Raw genomic sequence first — 15,921 nt, forward strand, 5'->3', positions numbered from 1 at the left:
ATTGATCCCACTAACTAATTATTTGACCCATCGTGACAGGTCAAATTAATATGCAGTAACTGACTACAAATCAAAATAATCTAACCCAAGCTCATAATACTCTGAAATTAAGTGTGTTTCTTGTAAATAACTTTATAATTATAAAGAATTCCTTCCATTCCATTATTCCATTATTTTGGATATTTGGACACAAGGGGTCAGTGTTGATTTTTCACATAGCTCAACACTGCAGTAATCAGACAGACTGTAGCTTTGTAAAAAAAACATTGTATTTTAATAAATATAAATACTGCAAAATACAAATGTAACTTGGCAACGATGTGGCAATAACAATTATATACATTACAACTCACAATGTAAAAATAGATTTAAAAAAAACATCTTTTCTGGTACTTGTGCAGCCATCAGACTGTAGCAACAAATCTATGAAGTGCATCGTTGTGTCAGACAGCAGTAAACCACTTAAACAGATAACTTCCCTTCATGTTTCTTTCCATCTTGCCAACCACAAGCATTGAGACATAAATTAACAGAAAATATATAAACTCTTTCAAAGAATATCTCAATCGTCTTTCCATTGTCTGTCATGTTAAATCGCCCCGGTCTTATTCTATTAAAAAGACTGTAAATAGACCTTTCACAGAATTAGTCTGTATGGTCAACAGAAGTCATAAAGAGTCTGTAGGTCTGGCGTGTGGTTATCTTGTGGGTTATGAGCAAAAGTAGTCAGACAAAGTGGATTGAAGGTGTGTTTTCAGAGAGGGTTATTGTTGTTCAGGCTGGTTGAACTGGCCCATGAACAGAACAGCACCTGGACACAGGAAGGAAAACATTAGACACAGCACACACTCTACCTGGACTGCTACTCAGCAGAATGACATTTTAAAATGACTAAAGTCTGAAAATGTAATGTAAGATCTACCTGTGTGTTTGTGCTGGATGAGGAAGAGGAAGGGTCGGTCCAAAGTAATCTCCTCAACTGCCATACGGGAAAACATCACAGCCGCTAACAGAGGGAAGAAATAAACAACAGGTCAGTTCTGTGAAGTGTGTGGGAGCTCTTTTCAAGCCACTAAATTGCTATAAAAATAACATTAATTATATTATGTAGAGAGACCCAGCATGCCATTTTGAATAATAAATTTTCTGTTTCAGTTTCCTTTCCTAAAATATCCGATCTCTCATCATAAGCCAGGGACCTCAAAAACTCTCCACTGAAACCCAAGTTTGATGATGAGTTTTGTGTGTGAGATTTGTTTTTTTTTTTATTTATTGAGCCTACCTGTTGCTGCTGCTCCCTTGGTTCCTCTTTCATTCACCTCGATCTTTATTCTCTGAATAACCTTGGATACACACAGCCTCTCTTCAGCTGCAGGGCAGAAACAAACAGATTAGATATATAGTTCTTCTCAACGGACTGACCTGAGTAATCGCTTGTAATTTTACAGAATCATGTGGTATTAGAACTAAAGCAAAAAATAGTACAAGTACACTTTTTTTCTTAGATTGTAGGTGATTCTTTATAATCATAAAACCTAAAACTAAACAGGTGTATATTGAGGTTTTCCTCCTATAGGAGGTTAACTTACTGGTGATGCGTGTGAAGTCAGCAGTCGCCAGGTTGAACATGTCTCCCAGACCCATATTAAGCAGAGCAGTTTTTAAATTCACCTCAGAGTTCAGCGTAAACCTGTAAAAACAAACACGAATCTTCAGTTTCCATACTCCTTGCTTAATGCTACATAAGAGTCAATTTGATACAAATAACCATGAAACCGCACTTCTTCGAGAACTTAGCTACCCATATACTGTCTGGCCTGCTCTCCCTCACCTGGGCATGGCCAGCTGTCTCTTGACATTCCTCATCTCCACTCTCCACTGCTGAATCTTCTGGCTGCTCAAATCTGCAACGAGCGCGTTCAGTGGGACTTCAGGCTCGATTGGCGACACCAGGAGCATGCTCAGTGTGTCATCCTCGTATGGGACCTCAATGACATCATAGTCCACCCCTTCGGAAGTCACAAACTCGCCTGAAGAGTAAAGAAAAGTAAATGGATGTATTTATGTAAGTAACACACATACTCATTTTTGAAATTCACTAACAATTTTAGATAAGTAAGTGCATTGAATCAGTGCGTTGAACCAACCGTAGTTGAAGCGGTTGGTGAGTCTCATCATTTGCACAGATACAGTGCTTCCGTTGGCACAATGGAACATCCTCTCCTGTGTCATTTTGGGGTTGAAGGGAACCTTCCAGAGGCCCTGGAAGTGCAGAGCGTTAAGAAGGATCAGGCGTGTCTCATCAGTCAGAGATCCAGTCGCTAAGAAGTCAGGGATGGCACCTACAAAAGAAAATACATCAAAAAGGTCACAGAAAATTTAAAAGACGGAAGCACAGAAAGTAGGCTATAAATTGACAGTGGAGAATCCTGCAGATGACATACTGTTGACAGAGTGGTGTGAGTACCTGCAGTGTGGTCTGAGACCCATGAGTTGATGATGCTGACTGCTTGGTCTGGCTTGGTGAAGTCCACCTGGTGAGGGTGGGTCCGGAAGGCCTTGGCCAGGGACCAACGGTATCCCTTCTCCAGGCTCATCTTCCTCTCCACCATAACCCCGCTGACAGTCTCCACTCCCTCCTCATCAGAGAGGCTCTGCTGCAAGATACGCTGCTGCCGAGACATCCCTCGCTCTGCAGAAAAGGTGAGTTGAGTGTTTGTTTTATGGTTACACCAATATGCAAATATAACCTCCTCCTCCCATGCTCCAGTCTATCAAATTCACAGAACTATTTGCCCATAAATCCATCAAACCTCTGTTCTATCACTTCCTTGCAACCTTTCTTGCAGACTGGAAGTATTAGAGATGCATGATAACTTTATATTTTAAAATATTTATTTCATTTAGTCTTCATTTTTTTCCCCTCTTGTTAATCTAATTACATATTTTATGTTTGGTTTGGTTTGGTTTGGTTTGATTTATTTTTTGGTGTGAGGAAGAGATATACAAACAAAAATGTGAAACATGAAAACCTCAACAGCAATGTTTATTTCCAGAAATTGTGATCCGGAACTCGGAAAAATGTGTATTTTTGATTTTGGGGTGAACTGTCCTTTAAATATTTTATTTGTGTTGTATTTGTAGAACAATAAATAACAACAACAATAAATAATCTATTATTTTATTATTATTACCAAATTAGTGCAATGTTATTATACTGTATTAATATGTGTTTTTTCTAGGTTTCTAAGGAATACAAGGAAATCCTATATTATAGAATCTTTTTGTCACATAAGCAGATACTGCTTATGAAGTAGTACTCCACTGCATTTGATATAGATGCAGGTTTTGGAATTGTTGCCCTTGTGCATTGAAATCCAGTATATAATTCTATTCTGTTTTACTATTTTCCCATATATACTGCTATTGTTTTGAATATGTCCCATTTCCTAACAGAATGTTAGCATCTTCCTTTTGATAACTGTATCACTCACCTTGTAGAGAAAAGCCCATAGCAGACTTTAAAGCCCTGCGGGTATTTCCAGCAGCACCCAGCTGAGCCATGGCTAGGACAGAGGCCACGCCATATGGAGACAAAACTACGTTGTTTCCCACAGAGCTCTCAGCCAGCTGTGAGAAGACCTTCAGGCCGAAGTCAGTTTGTTTATCCTGCAGAGAGCTCAGCCCCACTCGGCTCAGGGTCAGCAACAGGAAAATATACGTGCAAAGCATCCTGGGAAACAGTGAAAAGAATTGGTGTAAGTTTGATATTGATTAAATTCAGATTCAGTGTGCATCAGGCACTGTTTCATTTGACACCCAAAAGTAAAACCATCTTTTATTTTCTAATATTGTTTTCAAAAAAAGCCTCCTTCTCAAACTTTTTTTGATGTACTGATTGCACCCTGGATATCAAATTGATATCATCAGGATAAAATCTTGCTCAATTCAGAGATGAAGAAAATGAAACAGTTTTGACAGATTCTGTGGGAAACATTTGTTTGTTAGTGTTTAGTTTCTGTTTCATATTAAAGAACAGTGGGGAGAAATTCTAAACAGCTCTCAGATGTTTTCTATCAAATCTTGGCTAGCTTTCAGAAGACTTGAAACTGATGGGAAATGCTTTAAGATTCAGTTTGGGAATCACAGGAATGATTGCACCAAAGTAGTTTATCTGTGAAAGTTCAAAGATTCATATTTTCAGCGTTCATAATTTTTGCTACAATTTTGTATTTCAAGAAGAACACAACCAAGTTTTAAGAAATTAACGAAAACAGAAGAGAAAGTAAAGAATGAATCAAATTAGGAGAATTTTTTTTTTTTTTTTTTTCAAAAAACAGAAAAATTACTTGGTGGTTAAACAGAGACAAAGGGTCACACACAGAGACTGCCTTTCTTTTACAGAAGCATAAGTAAGAATAGGAACCACTCATTCAACCTCTCATTCACTGAGTTAAACATGAAGTCTACCACTTATCTGAGCTATGCTATGCTCTGAGCAGGTCTAAATCCTCCTATGCTATTTAGCTGTCAGCCTCATTCATTAACTAACTCTTTCAATTCTCTCTCTCTCTGTGTGTGTGTGTGTGTGTGTGTATGTGTGTGTGTGTGTGAGAGAGAGAGAGAGAGAGTCATCCTGGATGTGGATGCATTCACATTGAATTAACTGGATGGAAACTATACGTGAGTCAGTAAAATTGATTTTCCACTTCAAACCTCAATACACTATAACTTTACACGCAAGGCCTTCTGTGTCACAGGTCAGCACTGTGACATCATCCTCCTTTTACACAAGCAATCATATCCAACTCTGAAAAAAGCAGAGAAGTGCTCACAGCTTGATTTCCCATTATGTGCACTGGTCTAAGAAGAGCCACTAGAGGCTATGGGAGAGGCTGAATGTTACTGCTTATGTGTGAGTGTAGCACTTTAAACTCTGGGTACATTTGTCTTTGAATGCAGCTAACATTTAGAAGTGCCTAACCTCAATTAGATGCATTGAGTCTAAGGTGATGTAATAAATCAAATATAATGATGACTATAATTTCATGGCTGTGTAGGTTCTCAGTCATCTGGGTCGTGGTAGTGAGAGTGCTAGAAGTGAGTGCAGATTTTTCTTTTAGGTTATTGGAGACATTTCATCCCTCATCCAAAAAGCCTCTTCACTTCTAAAAGATGATGGGGAGTCCAAGGTATTTAACCTCCAGTGGGAGACGGCCCCTGAGGGTCGTTCAAACCTCCTGCCATGAGTCATTAGGGTCGCATGAGCCATGGTGTGACTCATTAGTGAGTCGTTGTCCCACTTCTAGCATTTAAACTATAATTTGATCATACAAATAGAATGTGTATTTTATGAATGCATCATATCATTTATATCTTTATATTTAAAATTAAAATGGGTAAAGAGTCAGTGTACTAACTGTCAGTGTGAGTTTCCTTCACTGTTCATATTAAGTCTAACATAACATAGAGCTACAATAGATAGATAGCTCCCTCCATTCCACTTTGGCACATTCTTAAAACTGTAATACAATATTCTAAATCTTATGTAGACAGGTTTATACTTCTGCTTATACTGCTTTACGACTATTATTTGCATATGTTTAGGTAACCATGCTATTCCTCGTGTTTTTACCTGACATTTTGAGAAAACTATCTCAACTTTTTTTTTTTTTTTTTTTTTTGCAGTAAATAGAAAAAAAATTATGCTATTACAACCAAATACCAAAACATCTGCCTGTAGATTTATAATACTAGTCTACTAATGTTTCATCCAGTTAGTTCTTACCTTTTTGGTTGAAATGTGTTGATTATTGTATGGCAGGTATCTGTTGTTTCAGCTTCAGTCGTCTTCACTGCTGCTGCTGCTGCTGCTTGAGTCTGAATAACTGAATGAGTTTTCTTTCTTTTTATATCCTAGAGCTGCATGGACTGAAGCCCCACCCCCACCTACGCACACACACACACACACACACACACAGAAGCCGCTAGAGACTATGATGTCATCTGACACAGTCTGGACAAGCTTCCTTTTTACAAATACGCTCCCTCTCTGTCTGTCTTGTTTGCCCAAAGCAAGACAGTGCATATGGAAAGTCACTTAACTGGCTTCAGTTTTTCCTGTTTCATTCAAACACACACATTACTCTTGCATGAGTGGGAAAGACAGCGTTCTCAGAGGACAAATTAAAGTCCTATTTTTTCTTCATGATAGCCAGATGCTGCATCATCGCGTTATCTGTTTAAATGCTTAAGGTTCACTAGCACTTTTGTCCAGAGAAATTTACAGGCCATAATACAATGTGCCAATTTATTGCAAAATGACAGCAAAACAAATGACAACAATATAGTCCAACACAAATAGAAAGTGATAAAATATACCAGTATACCCCTTTGCCATATAAGTATGCATTTGTGCATTTAAAAGTGTGAAAGTTTGTTATGTACAAACACAAAAAACAACTTTCCACAACAACATTAAAGACTGTACACACTTGAAAATAGTCTTGATGATACACTTACGATATACAAATAGTGTAAAGGTAGAAGCAGCCCTACCTCCACACTATTCTGCATCACAAGGGTATATACAGTATTGTCCAGAACATATATCCTTCTGTATATGTGTTATAAAGTGATATTTTCAATGGTCTCTCTTGACTTGGGAAACACAAGTTGACAAAGAGAACTCACTTCAATTCTATTTAGTGTCTGTTCTCTATATCTTCTCAAGCGCTGAGAAAGTTTGTCTTAACATGAATAACATGAATCAGCCTTATCTTTCATGCAGTCACTCTTTGTGACTCTCAGTCCGGGGGAGTTGACACATTAAAACACCAAATTTGGTCTAGGCCTCCAGCATTCCTTATCCCACCACTCACCAAGCATCTGGTAGACAGGACAGAGAATAGGAATTAGTCCACTTTACCAAGTCAGTTTGAGATTAGGATCTGATGTGACTTACAAAGATGCCTCAGCTATGCAAGTATTTGATGTCTAATTTTGGTTTTTCTTCACTGAAAAAAAAAGTGAAGTGAATTCGTAATTTTTGCAGAAACCACAAAATACAATGGATCGGGGCAAAGGGTGCTGGGATTAGTCACAACAAATGTTTGTGCCTGTGCCATGTAAAAGGCACTTTGGAGGACTTTGGTGTCCAGTAAGCTTTTAGGATTTAACACTCCAAATCTCATAAACAGGTTAAAAGTTTCCTTATATAAAGTTTACTTTTAACCTTTAACCTTTTCAACCTTTCGGGTTAAATAAAGGCTTTGGTCAAAGAAAAGTGACACTGCCACTTCCTCAGCTAGTTGAGTCATTAATCCCTGCAAGAAAAAAAACAGAACAACAGTGATGGAAATGGAGTTTGTTTTGTCCTGTATGACACATCTGTTGTCTTAATAAAATCTCAAAGAAAAGGACCATCCCAGGCTATAAACTGAGATGAAGGGAACTAGACCGCCCTAATCTCATCGTCTTCTGATCTTTTTACTTGACTTCTTCTCTCTGTTTGAGCGTTGTTACACTGTAATTGCTTTCTTAAATCGCACAGTACAACAGCAACAGTACAACTATTTTATTATCAGACTTCTGAAACTGCAGTTACCACTAATGACTAAAATGTGAGTGTGTGAACACAAATGAGAGATTAATGGTCGTGATTGATGGGTCGGTGACCTCATGGGTTATTTGTGGAGGCTTTATGTTTTACCACTGTTGTCACGCTGCTATTTGTTTACACAGTGTTGCCTAAAATATACGGATGCGTCAACGCATTATTTTACTGGAACTTGGCATATCCCCCATAGCCCATGAGGATTTGGCACATTCCACATAAGGCTGTGAATGGAACTTTGGCTTGCACCACCCAATCAGTTCTCTGTGGGGGCTTCAGGAATATGGGAATCATTTGTTAGCAAAGCAATACAGAACATCACACACACACTTGTTCACAATTGCAGTTTTCTTCATGTAAGCAAGCTACATATGTGTGTTTCTTTTTTTTAAATTTAGTTTAGTTCATCATAATGGTATGTGTGCTGTAGTTTATTTAGCTTCCTCATTTGTGTAACCTTGGTTGAGTTTATCTGACTGCTATTTTTTTTTTTTTTTTTTTTAATGAGCCAAAAAACAAACAGAAACACACACTACTGTGTTCTTGCAACTCAATAGAAAATAAAATTGAGTTTAAACTAATGCATGCAAAACAAAATAGTTGCTTGGTTTTCATTAATTGGTTTTCTTTAATTTTTTTTAATTGAACACAAATTTAGGAGCCAAAATATTGATTTCTTGCATCAGTTTTTGAAGCCCCAGGTAGTTGCCGATGCTCTGACACGTTCCTTTGTTATGTGCTATCTTCTGCCAGAAAGGTGTTTGTTGAATTATGTGGCAACTGTAAAAACCCACCAGCATGTACAAAGAAGAACAAAACAGTCTTGGTATTGTCAGGTTTTGTCATGTCAGATCAGAAATATGCCTAATGAGACTGAAAACAGGAAGTGAATCAAAGGGCAGAGATAGTCACACTTTCCAGACTTCCCAGCATAGACTGAGGAATAATGTTTTCTTATTTGTCTTTAACATTTTAAGGGAGGTGTATGGGAGAGACAGTTGGGGGGTGAGGGGTTTGGGGGGGAGAGGGCAGAAGTGATGTCCTGTCCTACTCATGTCTTTGCCAACTTTGGAAACAAATTGGCATGCAGCACATGCACATGGGATTTAGAAGTGAGTACATGTTATGCAGTCTGAAAATAAGTTGGTATATGCCATCTACCTGTGTTAGCCCTGTAACTTAGCTTCTATTTGCATCGCATGTTAAGACTACTCCTGCTTTGCGTCCAGGAAGAAATAAATGACAACAGAAACTCCCCAAATGAAAAGTTTACATACCCTGGAGAGTTTGGCCTGATAACATGCATACAAGTTGAAAGGCTACTAAGGGTAACCATCCTCACCTCTGATCTGTTTGCTTGTAATCAGTGTGTGTGTATAAAGGTCAGTGAGTTTCTGGGCTCCTGACAAACCCTTGCATCTTTCATCCAGTGCTGTACTGACATTTCTGGATTCTGAGTCATGCGGAAAGCAATCGAATTGTCAAAAGATCTGCGAGAAAAGGTAACTGAACTGTATAAAACAGGAAAGGGATATAAAAAGATATGTAAGGAATTGAGAATGCCAGTCAGCAGTGTTCAAACTCTAATTAAGAAGTGGAAAACGAGGGATTCTGTTGAAACCAAACCACAGTCAGGTAGACCAACAACACTTTCAGCCATAACTGCCAGGATAATTGTTCAGGATACAAAGAAAAACCCACAAATAACTTCAGGACTCTCTGAAAAAAAAAGTGGTGTGGCTGTTTCAAGATACACAATAAAGAGGCACAAATGCCACAAAGCATCCTGCTTACAATATGCCAAACAGCACAGAGACAAGCCTCAAAACTTCTGGAACAAAGTCATTTGGAGTGATGAGGCCAAAACTGAACTTTTTGGCCACAACCGTAAACGTTACATTTGGAGAGGAGTCAAAAAGGCCTATGATGAAAGGTGCACCATTCCTACTGTGAAACACAGAGGTGGATCGCTGATGTTTTGTCGATGTGTGAGCAACAACAGCACAGGAAACCTGGTCAAAATTGATGGCAAGAATGAATGCAGCCTGTTATCAGAAAATACAGGAGGGAAGTTTGCACTCATCAGCCTGGAAGCTGCGCATGGGACATACTTGGACATTCCAACATGACAACAATCCAAAACACACGGCCAAGTCGACCTGTCATTGGCTACAGCAGAATAAAGTGAAGGCTCTGGAGTGACCATCTCAGTCTTTTGACCTCACAATCATTGAGTCACTCTGGGGAGATCTCAAATGTGCAGTTCATGCAAGACAGCCCAAGAATTTACAGGAACTGGAGGATTTTTGCCAAGAACAATGGGCAGCGTTGCTATCTGAGAAAATACAAAGCTTCATCCACAGAAAGAAAAGTTTTTGTGTTATCACTAATAATCTCTGAAAAATGGCCTAGAAATCATAAATTCTGCCAGGGTATGTAAACTTATGAGCACAACTGTAGGTCTCCATTGTTAAGTCAGTTGTCATTGACTGCTTGTTAACACTCCTGACATTTCACCACTTGTTTGTTGGCCCCCAACCTCTGGCAAGATTTCACAATCACTACAGTCATCCTCTCATTCTCTCTCTTTAGAGGGAACGAGTAAGAAGGGAAGAGAGAGTGGAAGAGAGATAAAGAAAAAATGCATCTGTAAAATGACAGTGTTGGGCTGTTAATCCACTACTTTAAAGTACAAACTAAGGATATCTCAACAGGCATTAGATGGATTGCCATTAAATTTGTTACAGTCATTCCATTATTTTATTTTCCATTATAACAATTATGTGTTGTTGATGATAACTCACAGACAGGAAAAGGATGCTGCTCTAACTGGTAAGTGCATTGTCTCAACAATTTATAGACACTCATTCTTGATAAGTGAGATGCAGCCAATTTTCATGACCAAGAATGACACAAGCACACTGTAGCATTACTCATGCTGATGAATAAACCACAACATACCACCTTGTGGCAAGACTGACAGAGTTAATGTTTTTAAGGGAAAAATGAAAGTCAAGTTTATCAGTCTACATAAAATTCAAAAAAGTTTGATAGGGGAAATCAAATCAATATCCAATTCTTTTTCTCAAAAACTAAACTGATATTAAACAGAATCAGTTTTTGAATCTGTTTTGTCCCCGATTCCAAAAATATCAATAATCAACAGCACAGTAATACTTAACAAGGCAGAAAACACTGTATATGGCCGGAAATGACAAGTTCCAAAGTCAGTCCAAGTCACTACCTGTTTAGAGCACATAAGGTATACTACACACTAACACTCAGTACAACTATCTTGTTACTATCATGTGTGCATGAAAGTACCTGTTAATTTCAAAACTGAAGTCTGGACAAAAATAAGCAGAAGACTAAAAACAACAAAGTAAAAGTTCAATTGAGTGTCTTTACTTAATACAAAGTTACTTAAGGAATTTACATTCTGATGGAGAATGTGTAGCCAAAATACCCTCTCGGAAGAGGAGAGTCCAAAATGGGGGCCAGGCGGCAGATGAGTGCCAATAGTCTTAGCAAACTAATAGCTGGTCCAGGAGAACAAGAAATCCAGGGGTGGTTTCCAGGTAGTGAAGCTGTTCTAGTGAGCATTAATTGATTGATTCCAAAACCGAATCAAGAGGAGTCTGGAGCTGAACAGGGCAGAGCAGACTGGGCAGGTAAGTGAACCTGGACACAGAAGGATTCAAGGATTCAAGGAGCTTTATTGTCATGTCATTTGTAGAAACATGAGGTGGAACGAAATTAGTATCCCTGGTCCCGGTATAAGCCCAATAATCTAAAAATACTAATGCTATAAATATAAAAACAACCAGAATAAAAAGATAAAACCAGTGAACAGGGACCAGATGGCAACATTATTTACAGCAGTACTGCAGAATTGTGAAAATGAAGGAATAGTGCAAATGATGAAAAGACAAAGGAAGAAAGAAAAGACAAAGGTTAGCATACACATAAGATCTTCAAGAATTTTCCAAGAACATGTGGTTGGAGCAACTGTAACAAACCCAATTTTCCCCAAGTATTTTGATTCTGATTCTGAAACGGAGGAAGGGATAGAAAGTAGAGCGCTCTAATTAAAACATTTCAGCAAAATAGATTAAACATTATGTTACTTTAGGAAACACACACCAATTCTGACAAAGAAACAGACTGGACTTTATGGGGAGATGATTCACATGTTGTAAGTTACGGTAACATTTTTAGAGTGGGAGTGGCCGTTTGTTTTCATAACTTCAGAGATACCAACATCTCTCTGTTTAACGACTCAACAACTTCTTTGCACGCTTTGAAACAAACACCTGCACAGAAGTCACCACACCTCTCCTGAGGACCAGGTTTTGTGCCTGTGTCCAACCAGCGTGAAGAGATCTCTCTCCAGGATAAAATTTCTGCAAAACTGCTGGTCCACACAACATACCTGGCCATGTGCTGAAGGACTGTGCAGAAGATCTCAAAGATATCCTCACAGACATCTCTAACACCTCTCTGTTGTCTCTATATGCTTCAAAGATACCACAATACAGTTAGTCATGCAACACATCAAATACATCCTCCCTAGATCCCTACCAGTTTGCATATCAGCCTATCAGTCCACCGATGATGCAGTCTCCACCGCAATCCACCTGGACAGGAAGGACTCTAGGACTATTTGAGAATGCTGTTCTTAGTCTTTAGTTCAGCATTCAACACGATCATCCAAAAGCAGTTCATTCAGAAAATGGACTGTCTGGGCCTTAGAACCTCTCTGTGCAACTGGTTACTAGACTTTCTCACTAGAAGACCACAGGGAGTTTGGGTTGGCAAGTACACATCCAGCAACATCACGATGAGTAAAGAGGCCCCCCAAGGATGAGTGCTCAGCCCCCTGCTCTTCACCCTGCTCATAAAGTTTGCAGATGACACAACTGTGTAACGGTAGCGACAAGACAAACCACTGGACAGAGATGAGCTAACTGGCCACATGGTACAGCGACAACAATCTCTCAGTGTGGAGAAGATGAAAGAGCTGATTTTAATGCTGCTTATAATCAAATAGTGAATAACCTAAATGAGAGTGCTGCTTTCTTTTTGATTTGTGCAGGTGGGTTAATAAAAGAAAGGAAAGAGAGAGAAAGCAGCAGCAAATAGAGAAAGGGATATCCTAATCATCACCTCAACACAATAAACTGGGTTAATTTACCATTTGATAACAAGGTAGGCAAATCATTGCTCGCTTGGCTTGATACTGGTCCTTAAACTGGTAAAAGGGCAGTCGTGGATCAGCGGTTAGGGTGTCGGACCCGTAACCGGTGGATTGCTGGTTCGATTCCCCGTCCCGGTGTCCATGGCTGAGGTACCCTTGAGCAAGGTACCTAACCCCCACTGCTCCCCGGGCGCTGCACGCGGTCGCCCACTGCCCCGGGTTTGCTGTGTGTGTGCACGTCACTTGGGTGGGTTAAATGCAGAGAACAAATTTCGTTGGAGTGAGTTCCCTCCAATGACAAAATATGTCACTTTAATCTTTTTAATTTAATCTTTTAAAATAACAGTTGGCGGCCCTAGGCTCCTGAACAACAAGCAACTCAAGCGTTTTAAGCATTCAGATGACATGGCCTTCCAATAGCAATAATGCACAGTTAACAATAATGAGTAAACTACATGCTATAAACATTCAATAACATTCAATAGGACAGTTATACAGTAACCATCAAAAAGTTTTAGTCGGGAGGTGGGTGTGAAGTTTCTAGGGAGGTTTCAGGGAGCCATCTCCTCTCCTCTCCTCTCCTCTCCTCTCCTCCTACACATTTGCTGTTCCGTCTTTATCTGTTATACTGTGTAGTCTGGCCTTGGTGTCTGGCACTCTTTCTGTCTGTCTGTCTTCACAGATTTCTCCAGAGCTCCATCCACCGGCACCAGCCTCCACTTTGCATCACCTCCTTCCCTCTGCTTCTACTCTGCCTGCTGTCCCTGCTCATTAACCAGTGCTCACCCTGAGGTTTCTCCCATTTTTTTCCTTGTTGGTTTTTTCTGGGAGTTTTTCCTTAGTTGATGTGAGGATCTAAGGGCAGAGGATGTTGCTATGATGTTATGTTGAGACAAAGTGCTTGTAAAAACGGGCTATACAAATAAAGTTGTCTTTTCTTGTCTTGTCTTGTCTTAGGCTCTCTCATTAGTCGAAAGAATGTGTTGCTAAGATGCAGGAAACCAGACAAAATAGTGTGTCACTGTTACCTTCCACTTCTGTTGACTGTAGATATCACCTAATGACACCTAGTGGCACAACTCAAATTATCCACTTATGACACATCTTACTGTTCCTACAAGGCTGTTGAAGTTAGATATTGTTAGATATTGCAAGCCTGCCAAAATGAACTAAACTGAGTTTGTTACATAATATTTCCAATGCTCTGAGCAGAGTCATGCTGGTTCAGGACATGAGAAACAGGATGTCTGATGACTGATAGTAAACCACAAAGTTGGAGCTGAAAAGGAAAGGGAGTGAACAACTCTGCTGAATGGCCTGTGTTTACCTGTATGTGGCTAAAGTGAGTAAGTGGATGAGGTTATAGTGAACCAGATCAAACAGTTGATTGGTAAAATGCATTCACGGATACACTTGTGTTTATAAAACATAGAGACGTACAGTTACATAACCTGACCAGTTCCTGCTGAGCCTTCATAAAACCAGACAACACAGAGATACACAAAGAACACTTGTTGTCCAGTCGAGAACACTTCTCATAAGTTCTCTCCAATACTGCAACAACAATAAACCTAAGCACTTCAATGATTTCAAAGCTGAGAGTAAACATATACATATATCAACATTTTAATAAGATACAAACAGGCAAAGTTCAGTATTTAGCGGGACCTCCCTTGGCAGTGAGCACATCTTGAACTCTTTGGGTAGACTGTTATGAAGTAAAGTAATCCTCTGGTGTATTATACCCGACTTCTTTCAGCACTTATGAGAGTTCCTCTTTAGATTTAGGTTGTCTTTTATTTCTTTCTCTATCCAGGTGATCCCGGACCCACTATAATGTTTCACTGAAGCCCCCCCACATTTTACATTTCTTAAATTCAAAAATTACAAGAGCAAAACTGCAATACTTCACTCCTCAAAGCACTATAATAAATGCCCTTCAACCTTGGCTAACTTTCTCTGCTATTTCCCATCTTCGTCTGCACGGCAGTAGAAGTTAAGTCCTTCACAGCTCTCAGTACGAGTCAAGGCTCAACCCTGACCACATTTTTCCATTTGCTCAATTCACACTTGTGCTCAATAAGCATCACACACTTCCAGTAAATGTAAACAAGGAAAAGCTTTATGACAACAACAGAAAGAGAAACAAGAGTTGCCTTTAATAAATTGAGCACAAATTCTGTTTGCCCTTCTTGCTGGTTGTAGGGTATGTGTTAAACCAGCCAAGGCCACACCAACATTACTCAACTGTGCATGATTGTTTCCCCTGGCGTGACGTGGAAAAACTATGTATGTGTTCCATTAATTCTGTTGAAACTTTACAGTACAAGACCAGACTAATAAAAAACAAATCTTTACAAATTAAAAAAAAAAAAAACAAAACTTGAACTTGCCGGTTGAACAGCTGCTGTTTTGATGAACAATGCAACATGTTATCATCATCATCAACAACATGGTGATTCCAGCTGGCTCTGGGATCACGCAAAGAACCTCTAAAGACGGGGGCTTAAGAGGCATCCTAATAAGATGCCCGAACCATCTCAGTCGGCTACTTTCAACACAAAGGAGTAGTGGCTCTGCTCCAAGGTTGCTCTGGATGTCATAAACTTAGCCACTTTTATCCATCATCTCATCCTTTTGGACCCTTCCCAGATCTAACCACCCTAAGGAATGTTGGGTTCTCTGTATTACAACTTACTTAAAGAGTTTGGTCTAGACCTGCTCTAATTGGAAAGTGTCATGAGATAACTTTTGTTGTGAATTGCCGCTATATAAATAAACTGAATTGAATTGAATTAAGTGTAGGGTGGAATGCAGGTCAACTGGTTAACTTGCTGATTAGAATACCTGCATTACTGCTGATGTGGCACCAAACTGTCTGTCCATCTTGTGCTCCATTTTCCATCACTTGTGAACAAGACTCCAAGGTTCATGAACTCCCTCTCTTTGGAGAACTCGCTCCCACCCTGGAGGGAGCAATCCAACCTTTTCAGACTTGGAGGTGCCGATTCTCGTGCTGACCATTTCGCACTCACCTGCAAACAGTTTGGTATGGCAGTCCAGACACTCATGCTCAGACACTCACAGACAAAATAATTTGCTTCCCACT

The 15,921-nt window shown here is 39.4% G+C and overlaps 1 protein-coding gene across 1 annotated transcript; it reads right to left on the reverse strand.

Moving 5' to 3' along the window:
• Positions 1–257: 257 nt before the first annotated feature.
• serpine1 (serpin peptidase inhibitor, clade E (nexin, plasminogen activator inhibitor type 1), member 1) lies at positions 258–5,945 on the reverse strand. Its single transcript, XM_046380928.1, has 9 exons — positions 5,789–5,945; positions 3,495–3,733; positions 2,468–2,692; positions 2,148–2,342; positions 1,832–2,030; positions 1,590–1,690; positions 1,283–1,369; positions 923–1,006; positions 258–811 (listed from the first exon to the last, which is right to left on the reverse strand). The coding sequence occupies exons 2-9, from the start codon at positions 3,730–3,732 to the stop codon at positions 765–767; spliced, it is 1,176 nt and encodes a 391-aa protein (XP_046236884.1). The 5' UTR covers position 3,733; positions 5,789–5,945; the 3' UTR covers positions 258–764.
• Between the last annotated feature and the right edge of the window lie 9,976 nt (positions 5,946–15,921).

Source organism: Scatophagus argus, chromosome 23 (genome assembly GCF_020382885.2).
Source record: "Scatophagus argus isolate fScaArg1 chromosome 23, fScaArg1.pri, whole genome shotgun sequence".
Lineage (NCBI taxonomy): Eukaryota > Metazoa > Chordata > Actinopteri > Scatophagidae > Scatophagus > Scatophagus argus.